This window comes from Crocodylus siamensis, chromosome 4, assembly GCF_052110815.1.
Source record: "Crocodylus siamensis isolate JL-2025a chromosome 4, ASM5211081v1, whole genome shotgun sequence".
NCBI lineage: Eukaryota > Metazoa > Chordata > Crocodylia > Crocodylidae > Crocodylus > Crocodylus siamensis.
Window position 1 is genome coordinate 587143 of NC_143398.1, and position 16203 is coordinate 603345.

General features: G+C 58.7%; 3 protein-coding genes across 3 annotated transcripts in view; 2 read left to right on the forward strand and 1 right to left on the reverse strand.

Moving 5' to 3' along the window:
- Window positions 1–16203, reverse strand: part of LOC149865305 (uncharacterized) — a 136889-nt gene that overhangs the window by 14335 nt on the left and 106351 nt on the right. The gene's annotated exons all lie outside the window — the stretch shown is intronic.
- LOC149865307 (tapasin-related protein-like) lies at window positions 11243–14042 on the forward strand. Its single transcript, XM_090043341.1, has 3 exons — window positions 11243–11353; window positions 12990–13319; window positions 13825–14042. The coding sequence occupies exons 1-3, from the start codon at window positions 11269–11271 to the stop codon at window positions 14040–14042; spliced, it is 633 nt and encodes a 210-aa protein (XP_089899467.1). The 5' UTR covers window positions 11243–11268.
- LOC149865308 (signal-regulatory protein beta-1-like) lies at window positions 14491–15368 on the forward strand. Its single transcript, XM_090046278.1, has 2 exons — window positions 14491–14786; window positions 15151–15368. Exons 1-2 carry the CDS (start codon window positions 14531–14533, stop codon window positions 15366–15368), a joined length of 474 nt encoding a protein of 157 aa, XP_089902404.1. The 5' UTR covers window positions 14491–14530.

The window sequence follows — 16203 nt, forward strand, 5'->3', positions numbered from 1 at the left end:
GAGACCCACGTCTACCTGGCCGGGGTCATTTGAGCGCAGTTTTCTCCCCTGCCCAGGCAGGGCCGGGCTGGACGCTCTGCTTAGGTCCCTTCCAACCTGACACCTGTGAATCTGAATCTGTGACGCGCGGGGCAGTCCCGGCGTGGGACAGGCTTCTCCACCCGTGCGTATCGGTTGCTTTCCACCCCTTCTGGCTCCTCCTCGACTGTGACCCTGCAGCCCAACGGCATCTTCCCACTCTACCGTCACTTGTGTTTCTTGTGGCGGGCTCCCCGCTTTGCCCAGCAGGCCGGGCCCAGAGAAGGGCACTTTTGACTGGTGAAACATTTCCACTAAAGAGGCAACAGCTGGGAGGGGCTTGCCCCATCCCTGCCTGGAGGGGGCACAAAGAGTCCCGGACCTGAGTGAAGCCTGCACGTTGCCGGTCCAATAGACTCGGGGGGGGGGTGAGGGGCAGCCTCCAGAGAGAATACAAGGACCTCGTGCGCAACATGCAGGGAGATGCATCAGGGGAACGGGGAAGAAGGAAGACGGGGCTGAGAGGAGGTGGGGAAGAGCTGCCCAGAGGGCAAAGCAGAGCCTGGAAAAGCCCCTTACCAGGACCGATGTCACAGCCCCACCAGTGCACGGAGCAGCGCAAGGGGCACAGACCGAGCGGCTGCTCGAGGCAGTCTGGGTCTGCATTCCCCGGCAGACAGCCCGGGCGCAGTGCAGAGACCGCTGCATGGAGATCAGACCGGGGGAGTTTCCTGAGGGGGCTCGGGCCTGCAACCCCTGGCAAGCACCCGGGCCATGGTGCAGAGATTGCTGCATGAAGGATCCAGACCGGATCAGGGCCTATTCCCTGGCATGTGGCCAGGCAGCTGATGCAAGCAGCATCAGGCCAGAGAGTCCAAGAGCTGACTGAGCTCCAGCGTGGCACGGGCGGGATGGGCCCCCAACCTGTCCAGACAGAAGGATGAGCCCTGCGGTGCGCAGGTCGGTGCACAGGGCCACGGTGGGCCACTGCACAGGGAGAGGGAGCCCAGGCAGCAGAAGGCCAACCCGGTAGGAGCCGGACACAGCCCTGCGATGCCAGGAGGCATGAGCTGCAGGGGAGAGGGGTCTCCCACAGGGGAGGGAGCTCTTGGGAGGGGGCCAGCAGGGCCCTGCGGGGTAAGGCACCTGACCCTACCCAAGAGAGGCAGGAGGACCTGGGACCTTGAGCCTCTCCCTGATGACTAGCAGCAAGGCCTCCCATCACAGAGCTGGGGTGGGGGGCAGGTATCCCTACCCTCACTGCCATCCTGAAGGGTGCACGAGTGTCTTCATTTTGTCTGCACCTTATAGTTTGTTATATTTGGTTTGTTTGAGCTTGCTATTTTATGAGCAAGAGTATACGTATACATCTCTTATCTGATGCTTCTTGGTTAATGGTTTGTCACCTGCTCCAACTAGTTACCTGTTGTTTATTCTGTGACGCCGTTGTGCTGACCTGCACTTACCTGTTCCAGGATCCACCTGCTCATCCGTGGTGGGTGCGGACTCTTGGCATTTGCTTTCACTTATGGTTTGAGGGCTCACTATAGACCTGCATGGGGTTCGAAGCCGCCGGCGGTGGTACTGTTCCCCGTTTGTTGATTATTGCAGATAACATTGTATATAAAATTGAATTGTAAATATTTATTCTCAGCTGAAGGTTTCACCTGTATCTGTGTGTGTTTGTGTGTATCTGTGTGTGTATTTATATGTAACCCGCGTTGTACTCCAACATGTATGATCAGGGGTCAGCAGGGCAGGCCTTATGAGGAGAGGCTACGGGACCTGAACCTGTTTAGCCTCCACAAGAGAAGGTTAAGGGGGGACCTTGTGGCCTGCTACAGACTGGTCAGGGGGGATCAGCAGGTATTGGGGGAGTCCCTGTTCCCCCGTGCGCTGCCAGGAGTGACCAGGAATAACGGTCACAAGCTGGCGGAGGGTAAGTTTAGATTAGATATCAGGAGGCGCTACTTCACAGCCAGGGCGGCTAGGGCCTGGAACCGGCTTCCAGGGGAAGTGGTGCAGGCTCCTAGTCTGGGGATTTTTAAAAGGAAGTTAGATGAGCACCTTGCCGGGGTCATCTGACCCCGGTGCTCTTTCCTGCCAAGGCAGAGGGTCGGACTAGATGATCTACCTAGGTCCCTTCCGACTCTAGCTACTATGAAACTATGAAACTATGTACCTCTTCTCCAGCTGAAGGATGTACGAGTGCTGTGGGAGGCGTAGGGGCCCTCCTTCCTGTAGAGCAGAGCCAGATCACAGATGGGGACTTAAACATACACCTTTTAATGAGAGAAACTGTGGTGGGAACATAACATATATAAACCAGGGGAGTACAGGGGACACTGCAATACCCCAAGGGGATGGGAGTCAATAAAGGTTAGGCATTCACATTTGTAGACATATTCATCTAGTTGACAAGAGATGGGCTGAACAAAATACAAACAAGACAATAAACAATACTGACTGACAAAATATAAACTACACAGAATACAAAACACCAAATAGCAAGACGCACAGGGGCTAGGTACCCGGAGAGGGAAAGGGGAACACAGTGATCCCCTCCACCCCAACAAGAAGTCCCCCCATCACCTCACTCACCCCTCCTTGACCCAGCCAGGACTCCAACTCAGATCCATCATAACAGAGAAAGCAGCTCTACCACCCAGCCACCACCACCAGGACTGCCCCAGGCTGCTGGGGCTTGTGACCTGGAAGCTCCTGCCTCGTGTTGAGCTGCCCTGCCTCTCGCTGGAGAAATGGGAGGTGGGACTGGGAGCCTCTCGGGGCACTGCACAGCTTTCTGCTGGCCCCAGGTGGGGATCCTCCTGCTGGGGATCTCGGGGCCCAGGAGGGAGCCTCTCCTGCCGGCCGTGTTGCACGGCCCGCAGGTCCCACGCCTTTAGGCTCTTCTGGGCAGCTGCTCTCGCCCCACTAGCCCAGCTCTTTGAAACTCCTTCCTCGTGGTCCCTGAGTCAGGTCTCCCTTGAGTCAGCTGCACTACCCCTTTTATCCCCCCCTCCAGGTGACCTGAGGGGCCAATCAGGGGACAGGGATGGTGAGTCTCTGGGGTCTGATTGCTGAGGAAAGGGAATCTCAAGCCTTCCAGTCATTTTTTACTCTTTCAAAACCCCTGGGCCAAATCACTACCAACTAGCCCATCACATATGCCGCCACTGGGCTGCATGTCCCTGGTCTGCAGTCACTCCCTCTTTGCGGGGGGGGCAGTGCCTGGTCCTGGAGGGTCCCACAGGGAGAAGGGAAGCTGGGCCATGCCCTACCCACCAGCAGGGGATGGGGCTCAGCCCATGGGTGCTTAGCAGAGGGCTGAGCAGGGCTGGAAACCAGAGGGCTAATGACAGCCTGGGGGTGGGGGGAGGAGTCCCAGCCCTGACAGCAGCTGCTCTTGGGAGAACATCTGGGAAACATCTGGGCACAGCTGGCTCCTTGGTCCAGGGGTATGATTTTTGCTTAAGGGGTGAGAGGTCCCAGGTTCACAGAAATCCCACAGGACCCTATTTTTGCCTCCTCCCTTCCACATTGCTCAGTCCTGTCCTCAGCCTCGTGCCCAGCCCTGCTCTGTAGACATGCCCCCCTGCCCTCTGGACCAGATCCGGGCTGCATGCAGTGCACGAAGAAGGGACAAGGGCAGGGCAGTCCAGGGGCTCAGTGGAAACCCTGCTCCTGCCCCCGCCAACCCCAGGAGTGCTCCCGTGGCCCTTTCTGCCCTGGCACCACCCCCCACCGGGCAAATAGCGGAGCCCAGAGCTCCTGGGACCTCTCGCTGCTCCCAGCCCTGCTCACCTAGCATAAGGATGAAGCTGGTGGCTTATTCCCAGTTCCTTAGTCCTTATTCCCAGTTAATTTTTTCAGAGAAGCAAGCAACTTTGACTTTCTGGTTAGAACATGGGGCAGGAGGAGGGGGTTACCTGGGAGCACAGTTAGACCTGCGGGGTGAACCCGGCATCTGTGGGGGCATGCCCAGCCAGCGAGCGGGTGGCGTGCAGGGCTGTGCTGCTGCAGCTGGGAGAGCCCTGGGCCCTGATGTCGCCAGGCCAAAAAGACCTGTGCCACTCAGGCCACGTTGGGTGCTTGTCCATGTAATTGGCATTTACCAGCTAAAAATGTTCCTCATTTAATTTTTCCTCGTATCTGCCCTTCCCCTGGTGCAGACGCAGTACGATTTGGGGACCAGACAGGCATGAGAGACAAACCTGGGCTTGTTGGGGCTCCCATCCCTTAAGTAAAGATTATACCCCTAGGCCAAAGAGCCCACCCTTCGTATGTCGTTCCCAGATGTTCTCCCAAAAGCAGGTGCTGGCAGGGCTGGGACTCTCCCCACACCCCCAGGCTGTCATTAGCCCTCTGGTTTCCAGCCCTGCCCAGAGCTCTGCCAAGCACCCACGGGCCAAGCTCCTTCCCCTGTCGGTTGGTAGGGCAGGGCCTGGGTCTCACCCAGCTTCCCACCTCCTGGTGGGACCCTCTAGCAGGCTGTGTCTCTCTTTGCTGCTCGCTCAATCCCTGCTTCCCCCTTGCTTCAAGGGATAGCCCTGGGGTGCCCTGGGCTGGGTCTTGGGGGCCCTACCCTCTCCACCCCTCTGCTTGGGGCAGGAAGCCCTCATGCCCCTTCTCTGCCACTGGCTTCTCCATCCCCCATTATCCCTGGTGGCACTGCACAGAGGACTCCCCAGTACTGCTGCAGGGAAGCCAGTGAAGGGGCAGTGGCTTTACCCCTGTCAGCTGCCCCGGGTGGAGGCAGACAGGGACAGGGGGAATTGGGAGCCTGACAGACAGACACAGACAGTGCCTGAGCCTTGTGGGGCAGTGGCTGCTGGGCTGAGGGGCTTCTAGGAGGAACTGTGGGGTGGAGTCATATTGGGGTGGGCGAGAGGTGGGACCCAGCTCCTCACAGCCTTGCACTGGCCCCAGAACAGAGAAGTAGAGAAACTCTTTGAGCCAGGCATGTGTTTTTGGTTCAGGCGTGAGGGGTCCCAGTTTCAAATCCTAGCAGAGCCCACAGTGCCGTGGCTTTTACCTCCCAGGCGACACCATGAACGTGGGCAGCTGCCTCCATAGATCTCATAGCTTCATAGACATTAGGGCTGGAAGGGACCTTGGAAGATCATCGAGTCCAGCCCCCCGCCCCAGGGGCAGGAAGTCAGCTGGGGTCATAGGATCCCAGCAAGATAAGCATCCAATTTGCTCTTGAAGGTGTTCAATGTAGGTGCTTGAACCACCTCCGCTGGCAGACTGCTGCCAGACCTTGGGGGCTCGGACAGGAAAGAAATTCTTCCTTATGTCCAGCCTGAAACGGTCTTGCAGGAGTTTGTGACCGTTCGACCTCGTCATCCCTTGGGGCGCTCTGGTGAACAGATGTTCCCCCAGATCCTGGTGGTCACCCCTGATAAACTTATAGGTGGCCATCAGATCACCCCTGAGCCTGCGCTTTTCCAGGCTAAAGAGTCCCATGGCTCTCAGCCTGTCATCGTAAGATCTGTTTTCCTGACCTCTGGTCATGCGCGTGGCTCTCCTCTGGACTCTCTCAAGCTTCTCCACATCCTTTTTGACTTGTGGAGCCCAAAACTGGACGCAGGATTCCATCTGCGGCCTCGCCAAGGCTGAGTACAAGGGGAGAATGACGTCCCGGGATTTGCTCGAGAAGCATCTATGGATGCACGCCAGCATTTTGGTCGCTTTACTAGCCGCAGCATCGCATTGCAGGCTCATGTTCATCTTGTGGTCAATGATGACCCCCAAGTCCCTTTTGTCTGTAGCACTACCAGCGTAGCACTACTCCCTCCCTTGCTGTCCCAGCTGTGTCTTGTGTCTTCAGGACTGTTTCTAGCTGCCCTGGCCTCAGCTGGGGGAACATCAGCTCCTGCCCAGCTTTGAGCCAGGGCTAAGATGCTGCCATCCAGGCTTCAGGGAGATGGGAAACAGCCCCCAACTGTCCCAGCCTGGGATCGGCCCTGGGGATTTCCAGCTGAGCCAAGGGCTCTGTCCCATGGGTGCTTAACTGTGGCCTCGGCTACACCACAGTCCAATGGCTGGATAATTGGCTCCAAAGTCAGACTCAGAGAGTAGTGGTCAAGGGTTGCAAATCAATGGCGTCCCCCAAAGCTTGGGAAAAAAAACCACGCAGCGTCCTTATAGGCCTGGAAGTGCTACAGTTACTAGCACCATGGCTGAAAGAGACTTGGGGGTCATGATTGACCACAAGATGAACATGAGCCATCAATGTAATGCTGCAGCTGGTAAAGCAAACAAAACTCTGGCCAGCATCCATAGATGCTTCTCAAGTAAATCTCAGGATGTCATACTCCTGCTGTACTCAGCTTTGGTGAGCCCACAGCTGGAGTAGTGCAACTAATTCTGGGCTCCACAATTCAAGGAAGTGGAGAAGCTTGAGAGAGTGCAGAGAAGAGCCACGCGCATGATCAGAGGTCAGGAAAACAGACCTTACAATGACAGGCTGAGAGCCATAGGACTCTGCCACCTCAAAAAGCGCAGGCTTAGGGGGCACCTGGTGGCTGCTTGTAAGTAGATAAGGGGTATACATCAGGACCTGGGAGAATGTCTGTTCACCAGAGCGCCTCAAGGGAAAACAGGGAGCAACGGTCATAAACTCCTCCAAGACTGTCTCAGGCTGGATATAAGAAAAAATGCCTTCACTGTCCGAGCCCCCAAGATCTGGAATAGACTCCCCCCAGATGTGGTGCAGGCACCTACTCTGGACTCATTCAAGAAATGCTTGGATGCCTATCTTGCTGGGATCCTTTGACCCCAGCTGACTTCCTGCCCCTAGGGTTGGGGGCTGGACTTGATGATCCTCTGAGGTCCCTTCCAGCCCTACCATCTGGGACTACCTGAAGTGCTTAGATGTGTCCAAGTCACCGGGCCCGGATGACCTTCATCCGCAGGTGCTGAGGGAATTGGTTGGTGTCATTGTGGAGCCATTGGCACGGTTGTTCGAGCACTCCTGGTGCTCGGGTCAAGTCCCTGAGGAGTGAAAAAGGACCAGTGTGGTCCCTATTTCCAAGAAGGGGAGGAAGGAAAAGCCTGGCAACTACAGGCCAGTCAGCCTCACTTCTATCCTGGGGAAGGTTTTTGAAAAAATTGTCAAGGGCCACATTTGTGAGAGCCCTGCAGAGGAAGTGATGTTGAGGGTAACCAGCATGGGTTCATGCAAGGCCAATCCTGCCCAACCAACCTGGTCTGTTTCTGTGACCAGGTAACAAAGAGCCTAGATGTGAAGGAGGAAGTCGATGTCATCTTCTTGGACTTCCAGAAGGCCTTCGACACAGTGTCCCCCCCAATTCTGGTGGGCAAGCTGAGGGGCTGCGGCACTGATGAATGCACGGTCACATGGGTGGCAAACTAACCACCATGGAGACATCGAGTGACTGACGGCAGTGAATTACTCCTTCTGAACTGTTTTAGTTGATGTCTTCTGGTGCTGGTCGTCCCTCGCGGCAGAGACCGGCCATCAAGAACAATGACCAGCGGGATTCACCCCTTCCGGGGTGTCTCACCATCAGTTCCCTCCCTGCCCCTCATTTGCGGTGCGGGGTTCACATTTACCACCGGCCGCCATCCGCAGGTGACCCGAGGAGACTGGCTGTTAATACCGCGTAATCACGAGGACATCAAATAGTCCCAGAGGTGGTGATAGACAGGTCAATGTCGACCTGGGAGGGGGTGGGCAGTGGCGTCCCCCAGGGCTCGGTCCTGGGGCTGGTGCTGTTCAGCATCTTCATTAGCAACCTGGACGAGGGTGTGGAGAGCACCCTGTGAGGCGGGTCAGTAGGGGGCGCTCCTGCGTTGACCCGCCCACCTCCCTGCGCCCGACCACCTGCCAGGCTCCAAGCGCCTCCCTGGGGCGCCTCACGTCCGGCTGACCCCCTTCCCGAAGCACACTCGCTAGTCTGGGGGTAACGTCGCCCCCACCACCCCGAGAAGGGACTGTCTCGGCCCTGTGTCCTCGGGGAAACACAGGCCTAATAGTCCGACGGGTACTCAACCCCGTACAGGCACCTGGGGCACTTCCCCAAGTCAGGGGGCAAAAAGCAAAGTCTCCCTTACTCCGCAGACCTAAGGGGTCTCTTAGCTATAATTTAGACCCACCCCTCAATAAGTCTCCCACACTGGTCACAAAGGAGAACTTTATTGATTACAGGGGGTAGGGGAAACTAGGGTACAGGGTTGAGCAATATCTTAGGAATCCTAAAGAGCAAACAGTGTGGCGGAGGTAGCCTTTTGATCACGCATGTGTGTTACTGCCAGCTAGATAGCTAATCCGATCGAGTAGCTTACTCACAAGCATCTTCCAGAGCTCTCCAGTTTCCCCTCTGGAGTCTGGGGGTGAGAGAGAGAGCTGGGTCCCGATGGCAAGGCTCCTCTGTCTCCCCTGCTTTCCTGCTGCTTCACCTCATGGCCGAAGAAAGAAGAGCGAGCCTCCTCCCCCTCCCAACCTATACAGCCCCCGGGACCTCATTCACCTGGTCCAGTAGAGGCCAGCCCCAGTTGGCTGTCAGCCAAACAATTTGAAATACATCACCTGTTACCAGGCAGATCCCAGCCCCCCAGGTAGAAACCCCTCACCCAGGTAATTGATGCCAGTCCCGTGGGCAGAGGGAGCCGGTTCCCCCCTCCCTCAGGACTGCAGCCAGCTCAGGTTACCTGAAGAGACCGGCTGAGGTGTGACTCCTCTGTGCTGGCCCATCTAAACACAGAGTCACAGGGCAGAGATTTTGGGGAGAAACCAAGGTGGCTTTCTGCCACACCCTGTTCAAGTTCGCTGATGACACCGAGCTGTGGGGTAAAGTGAATCCATGGGCAGCCAGGGAGCGCGTCCAGGCAGGCCTGGATAGGTTGGAGAAGTGGGCAGACCTGAACAGGATGCGGTTCAACAAGGACAAGTGCAGGGTGCTGCACCCGGAGAGAGGGAACCAGCATGATGGGTATAGGTTAGGGGCTGCCCCTCTCGGCAGCACAGAGGCAGAGAGGGATCTTGGAGTCACGATTGACTCCAGGATGAATGTGAGTCGCCAACACGGCAAAGCAATAGGCAGAGCCTGTGGCAGAAAGCCACCTTGGTTTCTTCCCAAAATCTCTGCTCTGTGACTGTGATTAGATGGGCCAGCACGGAGGAGTCACACCGCAGCCTGTCTCTTCAGGTAACCTGAGCTGGCTGCAGTCCTGAGGGAGGGGGGACCTGCTCCCTCTGCCCACGTGACCGGCATCAGCCACCTGGGTGAGGGGCATCAACCTGGTGGGCTGGAATCTGCCTGGCAACTAGTGATGTATTTCAAATTGGTTGACGGACAGCCAACCGGAGCTGACCTCCACTGGACCAGGTGAATGAGGTCACGGGGGCTATGTAGGTTAGGACTGCCCAGGAAGAGGGGGCAGCAGCCATGCGGGGGACACAGAGGAGCAGACTATCTGAAACTGGCTCTCTCTCCCCCAGTACTCATGAGCAAGGAACTGCCTGCCCCCAAAGGGAAACAGCACCAGCCTCTGGAAGATGCTTGTGAGTAAGCTGCTCGAGATCTGATAGATATCTAGCTGGCAGTAACTCAGATGCGTGATCAAAAGGCTACCTCAGCCACACTGTTTGCTCTCTAGGATTTCTCAGATATTTCTCAATCTTGTACCCTATTTTCACCCTACCCCTGTAATCAATAAAGTCCTCCTTTGTGACCGGTGTGGGAGACTTATTGAGGGGTGGGTCTAAATTATGCCTAAGAGACCCCTTAGGTCTGCGGACTAAGGGAGACTATACGTTTTGCCCTTGGACTTGGGGAAGTGCCCCAAGTGCCTGTACCGGGTCGAGTACCCGTCAGACTATTAGGCCTGTGTTTCCCCGAGGACACAGGGCCGAGAGACTCCCGTCTTGGGGTGGTGGCAGCTACGTTACCCCAAGGCTAGCATATGTGCTCCAGGAAGGGGTCGGCCGGACATAAGCCACCCCAGGGAGGCATTCAGAGCCTGGCAGGTGGTCGGGCGCCGGGAGGTGGGCGGCTCAACGCAGGAGCGCCCCCTACTGACCACAGAGCCAACCGCACCGTGTCCTGCATCAACAGGGGCATCACTAACAGGTCCAGAGAGGTCTTGCTCCCCCTCTATGCAGCACTGGTCAGGCCGCGGCTCGAGTCCTGTGTCCAGTTCTGGGCACCGCACTTCAAGAGGGACGTGGGGAACCTGGAGAGGGTCCAGAGGAGGCCACTTGTATGGTCGGGGGCCTCTGTGGCCAGCCCTATGAGGAGAGGCTGAGGGACCTGAATCTCTTCAGTCTCCGCAAGAGGAGGCTGAGGGGGGATCGTGTGGCTGCCTACAACCTTATCAGGGGCCACCAGCAGGGACTCCGGGACAGTCTGTTCCCCAGGGCCCCCCTTGGAGTCACCGGGAACAATGGGCACAAGCTGAGGGGGGACAGGTTTAGGTTGGATATTAGGAAAAACGACTTCACGGTAAGGGTGGCCAGAGCCTGGAATAGGCTTCCCAGAGGTGCTCTCACCTTCCCTGGGGATCTTCAAGAGGAGACTGGGCAGGCACCCGGCTGGGGTCTTATGACCCCTCCCACCCCCAGTGCTCCTTCCTGCTCATGGCGGGGGTCGGACTCGATGATCTGTCTGGGTCCCTCCCGACTCAGTGATTCTGTAATTCTATGAGTGCAGGCATGTGCATGACCACAGCCCCCTCCATCCCACTCCTGGCAGCCCCCAGCAGCCCCAGGAAGGCAGGAGCGCTGCCGGCCTGCAAGGGGAAACCCACTGTTTCCAGCAGTTCCCTGCACGATGGTACTGAACCCGGAGACATGCTGCTCCACAGTCACGCAGCCTGGCAGCAGGACTTGAGGCTCCCTTTCCAGGACTGTCCTGCCCCATTCGGGACAGGTGGTCACCGTAGCCCGGGGGTGCTCCATGCCCACTGCAGCTGGGGGTCCCGGGACATGGAGACAGGGGTGGCACCGAGGGACCGGACCCCAAGCAGCACACGGCCCCTCGGCACTTACCCCTGGCCGTGGGGAGCAGCGGGTCCCACTGGTGTGCAGAGCTCAGGGCTGACCCTCCCCTGCTCCCCACAGGGCCATGGCCAGGGCTGGCTCGGGCCTGGGGGTGTGGGAGGAGCAGCTTTGGCTCCATGCTGCACCTTGGCCCCTTCTCCCAGCCCTTCCCTGCCACAGGGGGAAAATGAAAGTACAAAGTACGGATCAGGGATCCACGCTGCCTGGCAGGAGAGGACGTAATGGCTGTGCCAGGATGGACCGGAGTCTCAGGCCTGAACCTCTGGGTCGGGGCCCTGCTCCTGAGTCTCTTCCCGAGGACAGTAGGTAAGAGGTCTGCTCTGCTGGGGCGAGGGGGCAGGGCCGGGCTGTGCTGGCCGTGTCCAGCCCCGTGCAGGGGCAGCCGGTGCCATCTCCTGAACACACCTGGAAGAGAGAAATCCCGGTGCCCCGTGTTTGCAGACAACGGCCCGGCTCTCGGGGAACTGTGGGCCCACAGGCGGATTAATGGACGATGTAGCTGGGCACGAGCCCAGGGCCCACTACCGATCCGGGGCCCGGGCTCCTCCACAGCACCGCCCGGCCCAGGCCTGTGCACGCGTGTGGCTGCACAAACACAGCCTTGCAGCAGCGCCCGCCAACCCGGGGCAGCAGGGGCCAGTGAGGCAGGGGCACGGCAGAGCCGGGGGTGGCAGGGGGGAGGGAAGGGAAGGGAGGGGAGGGGCTGTCTCAGAGTGATGGAAAAGGGGAGAGGGGAGGTCCTGTGTGGGGAAGGGATGTGGCTGGGTGTGTCTGTCTCCGTCTCTCTCTGTCTCTCTGTGTGTACACATGCCTATGTGTGTGCGTTTGTATCTGTGTGCATCTCTGTAAGTGCATGTGTCTGTGCACATGCATGTGAGTACATGTGTGTGCATCTACATGTTCATCTGTGTGTGTGTGCATGTGTGAGCATGGATGTGTGTGCATTTGTCCGCACATCACTGCATCCGGTGTGCCTCTGAATCTCCACGTGTGTGTGTGCATCCGTGTGTGCATCTGTATGCATGTTTTTCTTTGTGTGTGTATCTGTGCATGCATGCATCTGCGTGTATGTCTGTGTGTGTTCCTGTGTGCACTTGTGTGTGCATGCATCTGTGCACACGTGTGTGTGCATGTGTGTATGCATGTGTGTGTGTTCATGGCTGGCAGAGTATGTTTGTGTCTGTGTGTCCATGTGCAGAGTACAGTGTGCACCCATTTGTGTGCATGCCTGTGTGCGCATGCCTCTGTGTGTGTGTGTGTTTGGCCATAACAGAGGAGGTGTGGCAGGGAGCAAGGAGAAGAGGGGGCATGTGCCCACCCACCCCCAGCCTGGCAGGGTTCCCCCAGCTTCCTGCCTGCACCAGAGGGGAAGGGGCCCCTCCTCCTGCAGCCCAGCTTTCATGGGGGGAGGGGGCCTGCAATATTGTGTTTGTCCAGGACCCCAGGACACATTAATCTGCCACTGTTTGGGTGTCCCATAAGCAGGAGAGGTTTGGGGCTCCTAGTAAGTACCAAACCCCAAGGTGGTCACAGCGCAAAAGGCACCTGCCCCTCACACCCAGCACTTCCTCTATGGGCACCCAGGGTCCTTGGTGTACAGCCAGGGACAGGGCAGCCTGGCAAACCAGGCAAACGGCCTGGCACAGAGGACAGCGGTTGGCAAAAATGTTCCCCATCATTGTCCTGGCTCTGGGGAGTAAACAGGGCAGGAGCAGTATGCAGGGTCTGGAGTGGGTGCACCATGGGACAATGTTGCAGATGCAGCTCAGCATCTTCTTCTGAAGTCACATAATGCCCGAAGCGCAGCAGGCTCCTGCCCCCACCCCAGGGTCTGTCCTGTGGCACCAGGCCCCTGCAGGAAATGGCCCATCCCAGTTAGTGTTTCCCCTGTGCCTGGCCCAGCCCCATGGGGCCTCACAGCTGCTTCCTCTCCCCTGTGCAGACCCCAAGGTCCAGGTGACCACTGTGCCCTCCTCCTGGGCCCGCCTGGGCTCGGGGGCCCTGCTGCAGTGCCGGTTCTCTGTCGGGGGGCCGGTGGCTCTGGACTCCCTGAGGGTGCAGTGGTATTTCGGGGAGCGGAAGGTGGCCTGGTACGACCGGGGCAGGAGCCAGGCCCAGTCCGGAGCCAGCCTGCCCTCGGAGAAGGAGCTGCAAAGTAGAGACGCCTCCCTGTCACTGGCCACGGTGACCCCGTGGGACACGGGCGTGTACAAGTGTGTCGTGTGGCAGAGGGAGCATCAGCACCAGGGAGAGACCACCCTGCACCTGCTCGGTGAGGACCAGACCGGGGCTCTGGGAGGCAGCCGTGGTCGTGGCCATACTGGGGCTGGGTGTGGGTAGAGGTGGCACACGCACATGGACCCATGGCACAGCTGTACAAGGGGGCAAGTGTGCGATGTGTTTCAGACATCGGGGGTCTCATTGGCATGTCCTGTCCCACCCTGGCCATGGGGGGGCTCTGGGTCTCTAACCAGGAGCACTGGGAAGCCTCATGCAGGGGACACGTGTACGGGTGTCACGTGCCAGCTGCGGGAGGCACAATCTCCTGCTGCCAGACACACGGGCAGCGCTGTCCTCTTCCCTTTGTTTCTTCCAGACCCCCGGGCCCAAAAGGCTCCTTGCCCCCTGCCCAGGGGGTCTGGCAGGTGAACATCAGCACTGACACAGGGCCAGGCCCCGCATGGCCTCAGTGGCTCAGCGCCAGCCCAGCCCCGCAGAGTGACTCCCGCACTCCCTGTCCCCAATCCAGCATGGCTCAGTGACTCTCTCCTTCCCAGCTGGCCCAACAATCTCCATCCCAAGACGAGCAGCCAAGGCCGGTGTGGAAACCTCGCTCCTGTGCCACGTGGGGGGGGTCTTCCCCAGGGACGTGGATGTGCTGTGGCTGAGAGATGGGCAGGTCCAGAAGGGCTTCACTCGCTCCGGCCCCCAAGGGAAACTGGACGGGACCTTCACCCTCACCCTGACCTACACCTTCACCCCCGCCTCTCAGTGATACTGGCAGTGTCTTCTCCTGCCGCGTCTACCATGGGGCTCTGGGGCAGTCACTGCAGGAGGACGTCTCCCTGGTCATCCTAGGTAAGAGCCTATGCTGGGACCTGTCTGGTGCCCTGACTGCAGACACAGAGGCACTTCCCTTGTCCCCTCTCCACGATAGCACAGACCTGCTCCAGGCCAGCATGCAGGCAGGGCTGAGCTGCAGACCAGCATGGTGAGGGGCTGCATTATGCAGTGAAAATGCTCCTTCCCTCCTGGAGGAGCTGGGGCACCAAGGAGCAGAGGGATGGAGGCCTGGAGGGTCCTCCCGGGCTCCTGTGTCTAGGCCACAGGAGGTAAAGTCTCCCCTGCATTCCTGGTGCATGGCCAGCCTGATCCCACGGGTTGACTCACAAATGGCCCACAACATTTCCCTCATGACACAGTGACTCTCTCCTTCCAGCTGCCCCAACAATCTCCATCCAAGGACAACCAGCCGTGGTGGGCATGAAGACCTCATTGCTGTGCCACGTGGGGGGGTTCTTCCCCAAGGACGTGGACGTGGCCTGGCTGAGAGATGGGCAGGTCCTGAAGGACTCCACCCGCTCCGACCCCCAGAGGAACCCAGACGGGACCTTCAACCTCACCCTGACCTACACCTTCACCCCCGCTCTCAGTGATACTGGCAGTGTCTTCACCTGCCACATCCACCATGCAGCTCTGGGGCAGCCGCTGCAGGAGGACTTCCCCCTGGTCATCCTAGGTAAGAGCCTGCATGCTGGGACCTGTCTGGTGCCCTGACTGCAGACACAGAGGCACTTCCCTTGTCCCCTCTCCACGATAGCACAGACCTGCTCCAGGCCAGCATGCAGGCAGGGCTGAGCTGCAGACCATCATGGTGAGGGGCTGCATTATGCAGTGAAAATGCTCCTTTCCTCCTGGAGGAGCTGGGGCACCAAGGAGCAGAGGGGATGGAGGCCTGGAGGGTCCTCCCGGGCTCCTGTGTCTAGGCCACAGGAGGTAAAGTCTCCCCTGCATTCCTGGTGCATGGCCAGCCTGATCCCATGGGTTGACTCACAAATGGCCCACAACATTTCCCTCATGACACAGTGACTCTCTCCTTCCAGCTGCCCCAACAATCTCCATCCAAGGACAACCAACCGTGGTGGGCATGAAGACCTCATTGCTGTGCCACGTGGGGGGGTTCTTCCCCAAGGACGTGGACGTGGCCTGGCTGAGAGATGGGCAGGTCCTGAAGGACTCCACCCGCTCCGGCCCCCAGAGGAAACCCAGACGGGACCTTCAACCTCACCCTGACCTACACCTTCACCCCCGCTCTCAGTGATACTGGCAGTGTCTTCACCTGCCACATCCACCATGCAGCTCTGGGGCAGCCGCTGCAGGAGGACCTTCCCCCTGGTCATCCTAGGTAAGAGCCTATGCTGGGACCTGTCTGGTGCCCTGACTGCAGACACAGAGGCACTTCCCTTGTCCCCTCTCCACGATAGCACAGACCTGCTCCAGGCCAGCATGCAGGCAGGGCTGAGCTGCAGACCAGCATGGTGAGGGGCTGCATTATGCAGTGAAAATGCTCCTTCCCTCCTGGAGGAGCTGGGGCACCAAGGAGCAGAGGGATGGAGGCCTGGAGGGTCCTCCCGGGCTCCTGTGTCTAGGCCACAGGAGGTAAAGTCTCCCCTGCATTCCTGGTGCATGGCCAGCCTGATCCCACGGGTTGACTCACAAATGGCCCACAACATTTCCCTCATGACACAGTGACTCTCTCCTTCCAGCTGCCCCAACAATCTCCATCCAAGGACAACCAGCCGTGGTGGGCATGAAGACCTCATTGCTGTGCCACGTGGGGGGGTTCTTCCCCAAGGACGTGGACGTGGCCTGGCTGAGAGATGGGCAGGTCCTGAAGGACTCCACCCGCTCCGGCCCCCAGAGGAACCCAGACGGGACCTTCAACCTCACCCTGACCTACACCTTCACCCCCGCTCTCAGTGATACTGGCAGTGTCTTCACCTGCCACATCCACCATGCAGCTCTGGGGCAGCCGCTGCAGGAGGACTTCCCCCTGGTCATCCTAGGTAAGAGCCTATGCTGGGACCTGTCTGGTGCCCTGACTGCAGACACAGAGGCACTTCCCTTGTCCCCTCTCCACGATAGCACAGACCTGC

What these genes read in the sequence shown, in the direction of transcription:
- LOC149865307 (XM_090043341.1), top strand. Translation starts at nt 11,269, where the DNA reads ATGGCTGTGCCAGGATGGACCGGAGTCTCAGGCCTGAACCTCTGGGTC. An exon ending in TCTCTTCCCGAGGACAGTAG is followed by an intron (nt 11,354 to 12,989) that starts GTAAGAGGTCTG and finishes TCCCCTGTGCAG; the next exon opens with ACCCCAAGGTCCAGGTGACC. An exon ending in GACCACCCTGCACCTGCTCG is followed by an intron (nt 13,320 to 13,824) that starts GTGAGGACCAGA and finishes TCTCCTTCCCAG; the next exon opens with CTGGCCCAACAATCTCCATC.
- LOC149865308 (XM_090046278.1), top strand. Translation starts at nt 14,531, where the DNA reads ATGAAGACCTCATTGCTGTGCCACGTGGGGGGGTTCTTCCCCAAGGAC. An exon ending in CTTCCCCCTGGTCATCCTAG is followed by an intron (nt 14,787 to 15,150) that starts GTAAGAGCCTGC and finishes CTCTCCTTCCAG; the next exon opens with CTGCCCCAACAATCTCCATC.